The sequence below is a fragment of the Chlorocebus sabaeus genome, chromosome 15 (assembly GCF_047675955.1).
Source record: "Chlorocebus sabaeus isolate Y175 chromosome 15, mChlSab1.0.hap1, whole genome shotgun sequence".
Taxonomy (NCBI): domain Eukaryota; kingdom Metazoa; phylum Chordata; class Mammalia; order Primates; family Cercopithecidae; genus Chlorocebus; species Chlorocebus sabaeus.
In genome coordinates, this window is record NC_132918.1 from 54,533,584 (window position 1) to 54,547,687 (window position 14,104).

At 38.3% G+C, this 14,104-nt stretch overlaps 1 protein-coding gene and 1 non-coding gene across 5 annotated transcripts in view; both read left to right on the top strand.

Moving 5' to 3' along the window:
• The window catches only part of STAG1 (STAG1 cohesin complex component), a 400,634-nt gene that overhangs the window by 299,315 nt on the left and 87,215 nt on the right, over window positions 1-14,104 (top strand). For all 4 annotated transcript variants that reach the window (XM_008009040.3, XM_073023594.1, XM_073023595.1 and 1 more), the window contains one exon: window positions 4,172-4,275. In XM_008009040.3, coding sequence (XP_008007231.1) covers window positions 4,172-4,275 — 104 coding nt within the window. The remainder of the gene's footprint in view (window positions 1-4,171; window positions 4,276-14,104) is intronic.
• Window positions 8,247-8,354, top strand: LOC119625977 (U6 spliceosomal RNA). The gene has a single exon (XR_005242190.1). It is a non-coding gene; the product is annotated as a U6 spliceosomal RNA (small nuclear RNA).

Below are 14,104 nucleotides of genomic sequence, written 5' to 3' on the forward strand. Positions count from 1 at the left end.
GTTATATGTTGTGTTAGAAAGTTGAAATGACAGTTTGTACCATGAACAGCTACCCATTTGTTTCAATCAGTGTAACTGTTTGGCTCTTGTCCGTGGCTTAAGGCTTATTTGCTTTCAATTTTATTATGTGGTTTTGCTGTCATATCCCAAAAGGAATTTCTATTAAATTTCAACTGCTTTTCAGTTTACCTTATCTCCCTGTTCAGGGAAAGTTTCTAAATGGATGGCTTCAAATGATAAAGTAACAAAATTGATGGAATTGAACAGTGTGCAACATTGAGTTATACTTCAACTCTACTGTGGATTTTACTCCCACGATAATGGGAGAATGTTTCTATTCTTGAGATAAGTTGTTCTGTCCTTCCTCACTTTCCGTAAGACTATATTTTCTTCCTAAATAACAGACAATGCATTTAGTTCATAGGCAGCCTTGTACTTCCTTTAGCTGCAGCCAAATGTGAAAAATTAAGAATTTCTGAAATCATAAAAATAGAACTTTAGTTGTTATTGAGCAAAAAGCTTTTTTTGTATTACTAGGCATTGGATCATTTGGGTACAGATGGACAAGCCGATGTTTCATTTGTTTTTCCTAAGATAAGCTAAAGTTCATGTGTTTTATTTTTAAAGACAATTGTTAAAACGCGGAATTAAGATGTACATACATATTTTTATAGGATAATTTTGGTACAGAATAAAGAACAAGATGTCGTTGTATCTTTTTTGCCTTTTCCTTGATTTTGCTTCAACTTGGTTTAAAATAATCAATGTAAACTTTTAAACCTTTGTAAGTTAATTGAATTCTTAAAAATTTTATACCTCATTTTGTGTCTATAATACCTGCATCTACTGGTCTTCAATATAAATAAGTATACAGAGGGAGGGAGAAAGATAGAACTAAACTATTTGAATTATCAAAATCTGAGTTTAAGGCTGGGCACAGTGGCTTATGTCTGTAGTCTAGCACTTTGGAAGGCCGAGGTGGGTGGATCACCTGAGGTCAAGAGTTCGAGACCAGCCACGCCAACATAATGAAACCCTGTCTCTACTAAAAATACAAAACTTAGCTGGGTGTGGTGGCACATGCCTGTAATCCCAGCTGCTTGGGAAGCTGAGGCAGGAGAATCGCTTAAACCCAGGAGGTAAGAGGTTGCAGTAAGCCAAGATCACGCCACTGCACTCCAGCCTGGGTGACAGAGTGAGACTCCATCTCCAAAAAAAACAACCAAAAAAAAATTTCTGAGTTTAAAAATACGTAAGAATGAGGCCAGGTATGGTGACTCATGCTTGGAATCTCAGCACTGTGGGAGGCTGAGGCCGGTGGATCACTTGAGGTCAGGAGTTTGAGACCATCCTGGCCATCATGGTAAAATCTCAACTCTCCTAAAAATACAAAAATTAGCCAGGTGTGGTGACACACCTGTAATCCCAGCTACTTAGGAGGATAAAGCAGGAGAATCTTTTGAACCTGGGAGGCAGAGGTTGCTGTGAGCTGAGATCATGCCACTGCCCTCCGGCCTGGGCGACAGAGCAAGATTGTCTCAAAAAAACAGGCTGGGCGCAGTGCCTCACACCTGTAATCCCAGTGCTTTGGTAGGTCAAGACGGGTGAATCACAAGGTCAGGGGTTCAAGATCAGCCTGGCCAAGAGGATGAAACCTCATCTTTACTAAAACTACAAAATCAGCCAGGCACGGTGGCAGCCGCTTGTAATCCCAGCTACTCGGGAGGCTGAGGCAGGAGAACCGCTTGAACCTAGGAAGCAGAGGTTGCAGTGAGCCAAGATCGCCTCACTGCATTCCAGCCTAGGTGACAGAGTGAAATTCCGTCTCAAAAAATAAAAAAAAAATTTTTTAAATGGATTCATGAAAGTATAGAGTCTATCTGAAGGAAACCATAGTTTTAATTAAATGACTTAAGATCTCAAAAGTGAAAAGCTGAATTGTATTTCTAGCTGAAAAGGTCTTTTTTTTTTTTTTTTTTTTATGGTACTAGTCATAATTCCAGTGGGTTTGAGAGAGTTCTGGGAGGTATGGTGAATAGGAACTAACTAAGCAAAATGATTTCAAAATTTATATAGAATTTTAAACTTATGTGGAAAAGACAGTATAGCATAGTGCTTAAGAGAACTGACTCTGGAGTCAAACTACCTGAGTTCGTATATTAGCTCTACTACTAACTAAGTGCATCTCTCTGTGGCTCATTCTCCTGTCTGTAAAGTGAGAATATTAGTTCCTATCTCTTGGAAATGTTTTGCGGATAAAACAAGTTATTAAATATAAGCCACTTATGATAGTGCTTTAGACATAGAAAATTCTTAATAAGTTAATTGCTATTAGCATTATAGAAATTACACAAAATTTTAGAAAAAGGGCTAAATAAGGGAAACTTGCTTATATATTCAAGTTGGTTGAATTAAGTTACATATTAAGTTATAACAAATTACTCCATAAGTCTAGTATAATCAAAGCAGTAAAGCATTGTCATAGAAATATACAAATAGATTAGTGAAACTAAAGAATCCAAAAATACCTGAACCATGTTTAAAAATGACATTTAAATTAAAAAGGGAAATCTGGTTTTACAGTGGTGGAGACAACTGGCTATTTGGTGGGAATAAACAGGCCCACCTACTATCGTCAGAAATAAATGCCAAATAGGTTAAAAATGCCAAAGCAAGAGAGACGGAAAAAGTGAAAGGAAGGAAGAGCAAAAGAGCAAGCGAGCACATGAGACAGCAAAAGATGAAATAAATTAGAAGAAAATGAAGAACATATTAGTGTAACCTCCAGGACAGAGAGATCTTTGAAGGCAGTATAAGAAACCCAGAAGCCATAAAACAAAAGGAGACAGATGTGACTTTTTAAATATTAACGATTTCTGGCCGGGCACGGTGGCTCAAGCCTGTAATCCCAGCACTTTGGCAGGCTGAGACGGGCGGATCACGAGGTCAGGAGATCGAGACCATCCTGGCTAACACGGTGAAACCCCGTCTCTAGTAAAAAAATACAAAAAACTAGCCGGGCGTGGTGGCGGGCACCTGTAGTCCCAGCTACTCGGGAGGCTGAGGTAGGAGAATGGCATAAACCCGGGAGGCAGAGGTTCCAGTGAGCTGAGATCTGGCCACTGCACTCCAGCCTGGGCGACAGAGTGAGACGCCGTCTCAAAAAAAAAAAATAACAATTTCTGTCTGACAAAAGATACCATGAAGTGTCTGATGATAAATGACAAACTGGGAGAAAATACTTGCATCATTCAAAAGGTAAAAAGTACTACCCCTACCATACAGGAGTTCTCAAATTGATAAGAAAGGTGAATAGTAGCGCAAAAGCGGGTGAAGAATAAACACAGAGAAATCTTAGGGAAAAATAGAAAATATATTCCACTTAACTAATTAGTAGATAGGAAGGAGCAAAATGATAACCAAATACCCCTTTTCAACCATTGGACTGGCAAAAATTAAAATGGTTTATTAACATCTAGTGTTCACAGGGATATAAGGAACCAAACATTCATAACATTGCAGTTGGGGATATACATTATAATAAATAATCTTATGATTTCTCAGTATCAAGATCTTGCCATTTGAATCCATTATTTCTTCTTTGGAGAATTATTGTACAGAAATAAATGTGTCAGTTGCATAAATATGTGTCTATTAATGATGTTTATTGAAGCATTGTTCAGTGTCAAAAATCAGGAAATTATTTGAATGACCATAAGTAGAAGGCTGACTAAATTATGGCACATACATTAGATAGTAATTTATTAAGATAATTATGTGTATATTGACTTGAAAAATATTAACTGTTAAGTTTTTTAAAAACATACGGCATAGCCTTTTTTATTTAAAAAGTCCTATTATATGAGTTTTAAAATTATGTAGAAAGAAACACAGTAAAATTTTAGAATTGCCTAACTCAGAAAGGTAGCTTTAGAAGAGACCAGAGTTTATCCTCTTATTCTTTACTTTGTATCTCTTTCCTGTTTGACTTATGACAGCAAGCACATAATTACTTTAAAAAAAAAAAGAAATAGCAAAGTACAGAGCTTAACTTTAGTCTTTAAAATAAGCAGTAATAGAATGTTTTCAGTTTTTTTATAATGTGTTCATTTTTAATACATGATTATTGTAAAACCGTCTACTCATGCTCATGTATTTTGTTTTACTTTAGCAATGTCTGATCGTCAAGAGAGTGCTCTTATAGAGCTAATGGTTTGTACAATTCGTCAAGCTGCTGAGGCACATCCTCCAGTGGGAAGGGGTACTGGCAAGAGAGTAAGTTAAATTAGTGAGAAATCTACTAAAAGGTTTTTAATGCAATTAACTGTCTTAAATATTTGGAAATTTTACTGATATTTGTATCCCTAAAAACATGGTATTTTTATAAATGATGGACTCTGGTGCTTCATCTTTATATCCTATCTGCTATACTTAGTTTCCAAAAATAGATTCTTTCCTTCATGCTCCTATAGCACCTATACCTGCTTCTGTTATTGTACTTATATGGTATTTTAAGGATTTTTATATCTATTTAAAAAAAAAATACCTAAAGGCTCTGGAAGCAAAATGCCTAGTTTGCAAGTTCTTCTATTTAGCTGCTATATAATCTTTAGATAGATGAATGATTTTTGTATGTCTTAGTTTCCTTATCTGTAATATGGGACTAATAATAGAGGTATTTATATTAGAGGTGAGTTGAGATAATCATAGATGAAGAGACTCCTGGCTCTGTTGGTTTGAAGAGATAGGCAAATCTGTCCACAAAAAGCAAGTATTAAAAAACTGGAATGTATTGTCAAAAACATTACATCAGGGCTCTGGAAATTCACCAAAGATTAAAACACACACACACACACACACAGTGGGAAATATTTTTTCCTGAAAAATTGATAGAGCTTCAGGTAAAAGCAGTGGAAGTCTGTGGCCTTCTTGTCAATACACATGTACCCCCATGGTTGGTCGGTAAGATCTGTAGTTTGTTACCAGAGTGGCACTATGTGCAAAAACCCTAAGCTTTCCTGTCAGAGAGAATGGATTCAACATGGACAAGTAATAAAAGCCCACAAACAAACAGGAAAAACCTACAGCTTCAATAATCTGGGGTTGTGGTAAGAGTACTGGACCAGCCGAAAATTTAACTGCCAAATCTTAGATATGAGAATGCTATGAAAGGATTAGCTGTGCTCTCCATACATCCCTGGCTGACTAGGAAACGTTAGAGACGTTAATGGAAAGTAAAAGTCAAGCAAAATCTTAAGAACTGGGTGAACTTTGAACATGCTCCCTAACCAACAACAGATCATTTCTCAGAGGTGTGGAAGCCTGATTGAAGCCACAAATATTGCAATATTTGAACACAACCTCTGCCCAAATGATTGGTCGACTACTAATTTATTCAAACACAACGAGGACTCCTAGGAAGACAGGCTAAAAAACAGAAGTAAGAATAAAAATTCTGAGCAGAGATAGCAGAAGTAACTCACTATGGAGGAAACAGATTATTCAGTTTATGTTAAAGATTCCCTTTAAAAAATTGGAAACTTTTATAATTACAAAAAATTAAAATCTATAGTTAAAAATTGAAATCCGCCAGATTCAGTGACTCATGTCTGTAATCCCAGCACTTATGAGGCCGAGGTGGGGGATTACTTGAAGTCAGGAGTTCAAGACCAGCCTGGCCAACATGGTGAAACCCCATCTCTACTAAAAATACAAAAATGAGCTGGGCAGGGTGGCAAGGGCCTGTAGTCACAGTTACTCGGGAGGCTGAAGTAGGAGAATCACTTGAACCCGGAGGCAGAGGTTGCATGCCACTGCCTTTCAGCCTGGGTGACAGAGCAAGGCTCTGTCTCAAAAAAAACAAAACAAAACCAAGAAAAGCAAAACACAATTAAAATCCTTAGTTACTGTATTATCCAAAAATGTCTACTTTCAAGAAAAACTACAACCATGCAAAGAAACAGTAAAATGTGACCATACTCAGGAAAAAAAGCAGACAATAGAAATGGCTTCTCAGTAGGCCTATATGTTGGATTTAGCAGGCAGACTTCAGAGGCCTTTTAATAAATACATTCGAAGAATTACAAGAAAATATGAAAACAAGAAGTAGAGAATCTCATATATATGAAAACCCAATATGGAATTTGGGTTTTCCATATTATGGAAATAATGAAAACCCAAATGGAATTGGTTTATGAAAACCCAAATGGAATTTCTGGTGAGAAGTACAATGCAAAAATTTAAAATTAACTGAATAAGCTAATTAGCAGATTTAAGATGATGAAAGAAACAATAGAAAAACATGAAGATTAATAGAAATTCATTCTGAAGAATAGAGAAGAAAAAAGATTGAAGAAATATTATCAGAGCCTCAGAAATATGTGGAACACCATCATGTGCACTGAAGTATGTATAATGGGAGTCCCAGAAGGAAAGGAGAGGATAGAGGCAGAAAAAATACTTGAAGAAATCACTGAAAACCTCCCAAATTTAATGAGAGACAATTTACAGATTCAAGAAGCTTAACAAAACCCAAATAAAATAAACACAAAAGTTCCACATGTAGACACAACATAGTCACGTTGTTAAAAGACAAACACAAAAAAATCTTGAAAGCAACAAGAGATAAACAACTAATATAGAGAGCAGTAGCAATAGGATTAAGAGTTAGCTTATCAGAAACAATGGAGCCCAGAAGACAGTGGAATAACATATTTAATGAAAGTCAACAAAATGGCCAACCAAGAATTATAAATTTAATAAGATTGTCTTCCAAAGATGAAGTGTAAAAAACCATTACCAGAGAAACAGAAAGGAGAAATTTGGAGAATGTGTTGCTAGATCTGCCATACCAGAAATACTAGAAGAAGTCCTTCAGCCGGGTGCAGTGGCTCACACCTGTAATCCCAGCACTTTGGGAGGCTGAGGCGGGTGGATCACAAGGTCAGGAGTTCGAGACCAGCCTGGCCAACATGGTGAAACCCCATCTCTACTAAAAATAAAAAAATTAGCCAGGCATGTGGCACATACCTGTAGTGCCAGCTACTCGGAAGGCTGAGGCAGGAGAATCTCTTGAACCCGAGAAACGGAGGTTGTGGTGAGCCAAGATGGTGCAGCTGCACTCCAGCCTGGGCAACAGAGCAACACTCCAACTCAAAAAAAAAAAAAAGGAAAAAAGAGTCCTTCAAGCCATAAGGAATACCATAAGATGATAAAATGAATCCGCAAGAAGGAATGAAAAAAGAAAAAAGAAGGAATGGGCTGGATGCAGTGGCTCACACCTGTAATCCTATCACTTTGGGAGGCCAAGGCTGGTGGATTACCTAAGGTCAGGAGTTCAAGACCAGCCTGGCCAACATGATGAAACCCCATCTCTACTAAAATTACAAAAATTAGCTGGTCGTGGTAATCCCAGCTACTCGAGAGGCTGAGACAGGAGAATTGCTTGAACCCAGGAGGCAGAAGTTTCAGTGAGCCGAGATCACCCCACTGCACTCTAGCCTGGGCGACAGAGTAAGACTCCGTCTCCAAAAAAAAGGAAGAGTGTAAATCTGAAATGGTAAGTATGTGAGTGGATGTAAAAGGTAAAAGGCTGTGTGTGTGTTTGTGTGTGTGTCTGTTTCCTTCTCTTAATTTCTTTGAAAGAACATGAAATTATTTAAATCAAGCTTGTCTAACCTGTGGCCCACAGGCTGCCTGTGGCCCAAGATGGCTTTGAATGCAGCCCAACAAAAATTTGTAAACTGTCTTAAAAGATTATGAGAGATTTTTGCTGGTTTTTTTTTTTTTTTTTTTTTTTTTTTAAAGCTCTTCAGCTGTCGTTAGTGGTAGTGTATTTTATGTGTGGCCCCAGACAATTGTTCTTCCATTGTGGCCCAGGGAAGCCAACAAATTGGATACCCCTGATTTAAATCAATAATTATAGCACTGTAGTGTTGAGATTATAACATAAATATATGTGACAAGAGTAACACAAAAGGGAAAAAGATATGGAACTATATTGGAGCAAAATTGCTATGTTTTATTATAATTAAATCAATATCAATCTGAAATCAGTTATAAGTTAAAAATGTATATGATAATCCCTACAGTAATTATTCATACTTAAAAGTAAAAGCAGAGGAATTATAGTGGTCCTCATCTGTTAGAGACATATGCTGAAATATTTAAGGGTGAAATTATATACTGTTTACCCTTGAACAATGCAGGAGTTAGTGGCACTGACCTGCACAGTCAAAACTCCACGTGTGCTCACTTTGGCAGCAGATACACTGAATTTGGAACAATACAGAGAAGATGAGCATGGCCCCTGTGCAAGGATGACATACAAAATTTATGAAACTTTTTATGAATCTTAAAATTTTAAAAATTCACATGTAACTTTTGATTCCCCCAGAACTTAACTACTGTAGCCTACTAGTAGCCTAAATGATGAGAAGCCTTAAAGCTGTTAGCACAAACATTGGATTAACACATTTTGTATGTAATATGTGTTATACACTGTATTCTTACAGTAAAGTAAGCCAGAGGAGAAAAAAGTTTTTAAGAAAATTATAAGGAAGAGAAAATATATTTACTATTTGTTAACTGGATCAACATAAAAGTCTTCATCCTTGGCATCTTGACATTGAGTATACTGAGGAGGAGGAGGAAGAGGGTTTTTCTCTTGCTGTCTCCAGTGGCAGAGGCAGAAGAGATGGAGATGGAAGGAGAGGCAGGTGCACTCTCTATTTACAGAAATACATTGTAATTTCTGTCTTTTTGCTTTTTTCATTTCTCTAACAATGTTTCTGTGTGATACCAATCCTCCCTCCACTATTTGCTTTAATTTCAGTGCCCTCGTAATACAAGGGTCTGTGTCACCAAAGAAGCAAAAGCAGTCTTGAATAATTGGAACTCTTCTGCCAAATTACCTAATGTTAGTTTAGGCACTCCTTCTTCAGCATTTTCTTCCTCACCATCTGGCACCACTTCAGAAGCACTCATCTCCATCAAGTCATCCTCTATTAGTTCCTCTGATGTAGTGTCTTTTTTGTTTTTGAGACAGAGTTTCACTCTTGTCGTCCAGGCTGGAGTGCAGTGGCGTGATCTCGGCTTACGGCAACCTCCGCCTCCCGGGTTCAAGCAATGCTCCTGTCTCAGACTTCCAAGTAGCAGGGATTACATGTGCTTGCCACCCACCCAGCTAATTTTTGTATTTTTAGTAGACACAGGGTTTCGCCATGTTGGCCAGGCTGGTCTCTTGAGTTCATCCTGACTTCAGGTCATCCACCCGTCTCAGCCTCCCAAAGTGCCGGGATTACAGATGTGAGCCACCTCTCCCAGCCTTTTTTTGGAGACAGAGTCTCACTCTGTTAACCAGGCTGGAGTGCAGTGATGCTCTCTGGGCTCACTGCAGCCTCTGCCTCATGGGTTCAAGCAATTCTCCTGCCTCAGCCTCTCGAGTAGCTGGGTTTTACAGGCATGTGCCACCATGCCCAGCTAATTTTCTGTATTTGTAGTAGATACGGAGTTTCACCATGTTGGCCAGGCTGGTCTTGAACTCCTGACCTCAGGTGATTCTCCCACCTTGGCATCCCAAAGTGCTGGGATTACAGACGTGAGCCATCATTCCTGGCTGGTGTCTATTTGCTCTTTAATTTCTCTAAGATCTATATCTTGAAGTCTTTCATTCCGCACATTTTATACTATAACCATAATCTCTGATGTGTTTCTTGATTGGTTCTGTCATAAGTTGTGTGAAATCATACATAACGTCTGGACACAGTTTTCTCCAACAGGTATTTATTTTTGGGGGGACTTGATGACTTTAAAACAACAATGGCATTTTCAGTGGTGTAATTCTTCCAGACTTTCATGATATTCTAGCAGGGTGTTCTCTTCAATAGTGTTGACAGTCTTTTCCTTTGAGTAATATGTTTAATGACTTTTAAGGGTTCTATGAACCCCCGATCTGTCGGCTGATTTAGAGATATTGTGTTTAGGAGCAAGTAGACGATTTTGATGCCTGTGGCATTGAACTTACTGGGTTCTGGTTGGTCAGGGGCATTGTCCGTTATCAGAAGAACTTTAAAAGGCAATCCCTTACTGGCAAGGTACTTGCTGGCTTCAGGGACAAAGCGTCAGTGGAAACCAATCCAGAAAAGGGGTTCTTGTTGTCCAGGCCTCCTTGTTACACATTACTGGCCAAAAAGACTAGCAGCTGGTGTTTATCATTTCCCTTCAAGGCTTTTGAGGGTTAGCAGCTTTACAGATAAGGGCAGTCCTGATCATAAACCCACCTTCATTTGCACAAATGAGTAGATTAATGTTATTTCTTCTTGCTTTAAAGTGGTGCTCACTTCTCTTCCTTACTAATAAGTGTCCTTTGTGGCATTTTTTTCCCCCCAGAGTAGGGCACTTTGATCTGCATTAAAAACCTGTGCAGGCAGATATCCTTTCTCTTTAGCGATTTCAGCTGCCTCTTGGTCAGCAGATACTGTTTTTCCTGTTCTCTTAACATTTTTAAAGTGAAACCTCTTTCTAAAATTATCAAACTATCCTTTGCTGGCTTTAAATTCTCCAGCTTTGTAACCTTCACCTTCCTTTTGCTTTAAGTTGTCATTATATGACTTTACTCTTTTTGAATCATATGAGTATAGGTGTGCCTTTTTTGTAGCAATTCTGCACCCATATAGAAGCTGTACTTTTAATGTGAAATAAAAAGGTATTTTGCAAAAGGTACAGTGGTTTTTGCACCTGCTAGTATAGCAGTGATAGCTTTACGAAAAAAAATTTTTTTTTTTTACAGTGGTCCTTATACTGGATTCATTTATCTTGAAATGGTGGGCAACTGTAGCTGCAGACATATCAAGCAATTTAATTTTTTTCTTTAAATTTTTTCTTGTAATAACTTTTCTCTGCTTCTTGGGAACACTTCCAGCATCACTAGTAGCACATATGGGTCCCATGATGTTATTCAGGGTTTATGGTATTGCACTAAACATGATAAGTGAGAACCACAAGATCACTTTTGACTATGATACACAATTCACTGGAGAGACCAACTGTTCATGCAAAGATGATTAGTGTCATGGGACTTTTTTAGTAAATACTTGGCAATACTTGAGCTCACTGCAATAACAACAGTAGATGTGTACAGTATTATTGTAGTGGAATGTATACTATAGTTGATTCTGTACAGTTATGATTAATGCGATATCTTTTTTTTTTTCTTTTTTTTTTCTTTTTTTGAGATGGAGTCTCGCTCTGTTACCCAGGCAGGAGTGCAGTCGTGTGATCTCAGCTCACTTCAACCTCTGCCTCCCGGGTTCAAGCGATTCTCCTGCCTCAGCCTCCTGAGCAGGTGGGATTACATGCGCGTGCCATCACACCCCACTAGTTTTTGTATTTTTTTTTTTTTTTTTTTTTTTTTTTTTGAGACGGAGTCTCACTCTATCCCCCAGGCTGGAGTGCAGTGGCGCGATCTCGGCTCACTACAAGTTCCGCCTCCCGAATTCAGGCCATTCTCCTGCCTCAGCCTCCTGAGTAGCTGGGACTGCAGGCGCCGGCCACTGCGCCCGGCTAATTTTTTGTATTGTTAGTAGAGACGGGGTTTCACCGTGTTAGCCAGGATGGTCTCGATCTCCTGACCTCGTGATCCACCCGTCTCGGCCTCCCAAAGTGCTGGAATTACAGGCATAAGTCACTGCGCCCAGCCTTTTCTCTTTTTTTTTTTTTTAGACACGGAGTCTCACTTTGTCGCCTAGGCTGGAGTGCTGTGGCGTGATCTCGGCTTACTGCAAGCTCCGCCTCCCAGGTTCACGCCCTTCTCCTGCCTCAGCCTCCCAAGTAGCTGGGACTACAGGTGCCCGCCACCACGCCCAGCTAATTTTTAGTAGGGGCGTGTATTTTCAGTAGAGGCAGGATTTCACCGTATTAGCCAGGATGGTCTCCATCTCCTGACCTCATGATCCGCCCGCCTCAGCCTCTCAAAGTGCTGGGGTTACAGGCGTGAGCCACCATGCTCAGCCTATATTTTTTACTAGGGTTGGGGTTTCATTATGTTGGCCAGACTGCTCTTGAACTCCTGATGTCCAGTGATCTGTCTGTCTCAGCCTCCCAAAGTGCTGGGATTACAGGCGTGAGCCACCACTCCCAGCCATAATACTATATCTTTATTCATGTTGCTGTCATGTGCAAATGGTGCCATGTACAGCCTGTAAGTGTGTGTGTAAGTTTTAATAAATGTTCTTACAATAGATTTGTATATATTTTATAGTAGTGAATGTTAAATATCTACATATATTTTATACATCATGACGAATCTAAATTTGCTTTGGTTTTCCAATAGGCTACATGGCTTGTCTGCAAGTTTTTTTTTTTTAATTGTTGCAGATCTCCAAAAAATTTTCCAATATGTTTATTGAAAAAAATCTGTATATAAATGAACCATGTAGTTTCAAACTGTGTTGTTCAAGGGACAAATGTGCAAGGATATGCCCTAAAATGCCTTGGGGGAAAAAAAAACTGCAGGAGAATTAATGAAACAAGAATGACAGGGCTAATGGTTATTGTGCTTTTGAATGTTTCTGAAATTTTCCTTAATAGTCTTTAAATTATGTGCTGTCCCACCTTTGACTAGTGATAAGCCCCTTCATACTAATTTATTGTCCTTTTCACATATTTTCTTCTTTTTTAAATTACTTTCTTGCTTTCTTGGGAAACAAGATGCCCCAGGTTCACTTTCTACCTTTACTGCTTGAGTAGTTATCTATTGCAGTGTAACAAATTACTCCAAAGTTAAAGATGTGTGAAATAATAAGCCTTTATTATCTCATACAGTTTCTGTAGATCAGAAATTTTGGAAGAGCTTAACTATTCTTTTGGCTTAGGGGCTTCCATAGGGTTGCAGTCAAGACGTTAGCCTGGGCTTTAGCATCTGAAGACTTGACTTGGAATTGCAGAATCCACTTCCACAATGGCTTACAAGTTAGTGCTGACCATTGGTAGATGTTAGTGCTTCACCATGTGGGTTTCTCTATAGGACTGTTTGAATGTTTTCATGACATGGCTGCTGACTTTTCCTAGAGTGAATGATCCAAAAGAATAAGGTAGACACTGCCATGTCTTTTATAACATAACCTCAAAAATTACACAATATCATTTTCAAAATATCCTATTGGTTATACAAGTCAGCTTTATACATTGTAGGACGAGGTTGTATAAGGGCATGAATACAAGGAAGGTAGGGATCATTGAGATTTACTTGAATTTTAGATTCCACACTAGCACAAGAATCAGCCATTTCTCCAATGAGCCATGGTTCCTTTTAATACAGAGTAGTATTTAAAGATTAAAATACTGATACTCAGTTAAGAGGATGTACTTACTGTTAATTGCTTATGATTTCTGCTAGGTACTTTTAGTAGACAGAGTAATAAATGTATATTTATGTATATACATTTAAATCATACATTCATTTTGATATTTGACCTAAATTTAGCCTAACAGGGGTTTTACCTCTTCAAATTTATGAGTTTTTTCCCAAACTTATTTTTTTGAAATAGGTAAAACATTTACATAGTTAAAAAGTCAAAAACATGTGAAAAGATGTAGTGAGAGAAGTCTTATTTATATACCTTTCTCTACACCTCATTCTTATTAGTAACCATTTTTATTCGTTTCTGGTTTATTCTTCAGGTGTTTCATTTTGCACAAATAGGTAAAGGCATGTACACATACAGATATATGTATTCATATTTCCCATTCCACTCACCCCCTAATCTTTTACTAAAGATAGTATACTTTATACACTATTCTATACCTTTCTTTTTTTAGCAGTGTATCCTGGAAATCAGTTCATATCTTTATTTGGAGGTCTTCATTTTCTTCTGGTTGTATAGTGTCTATTAGATGGATGCACTACTGAAAGTTCACCTATGCACAGTCTTTTGGACTGTTGCTAGTCTTTTGCTACTAGAAATAATGAATAATCAGCTGGACATGGTGGCTCACGACTGTAATCCCAACACTTTAGGAGGCCGAGGTGGGCAGATCACGAGGTCGGGAGATTGAGACCATCCTGGCCAACATGAAACCCCGTCTCTACTAAAAATACAAAAAT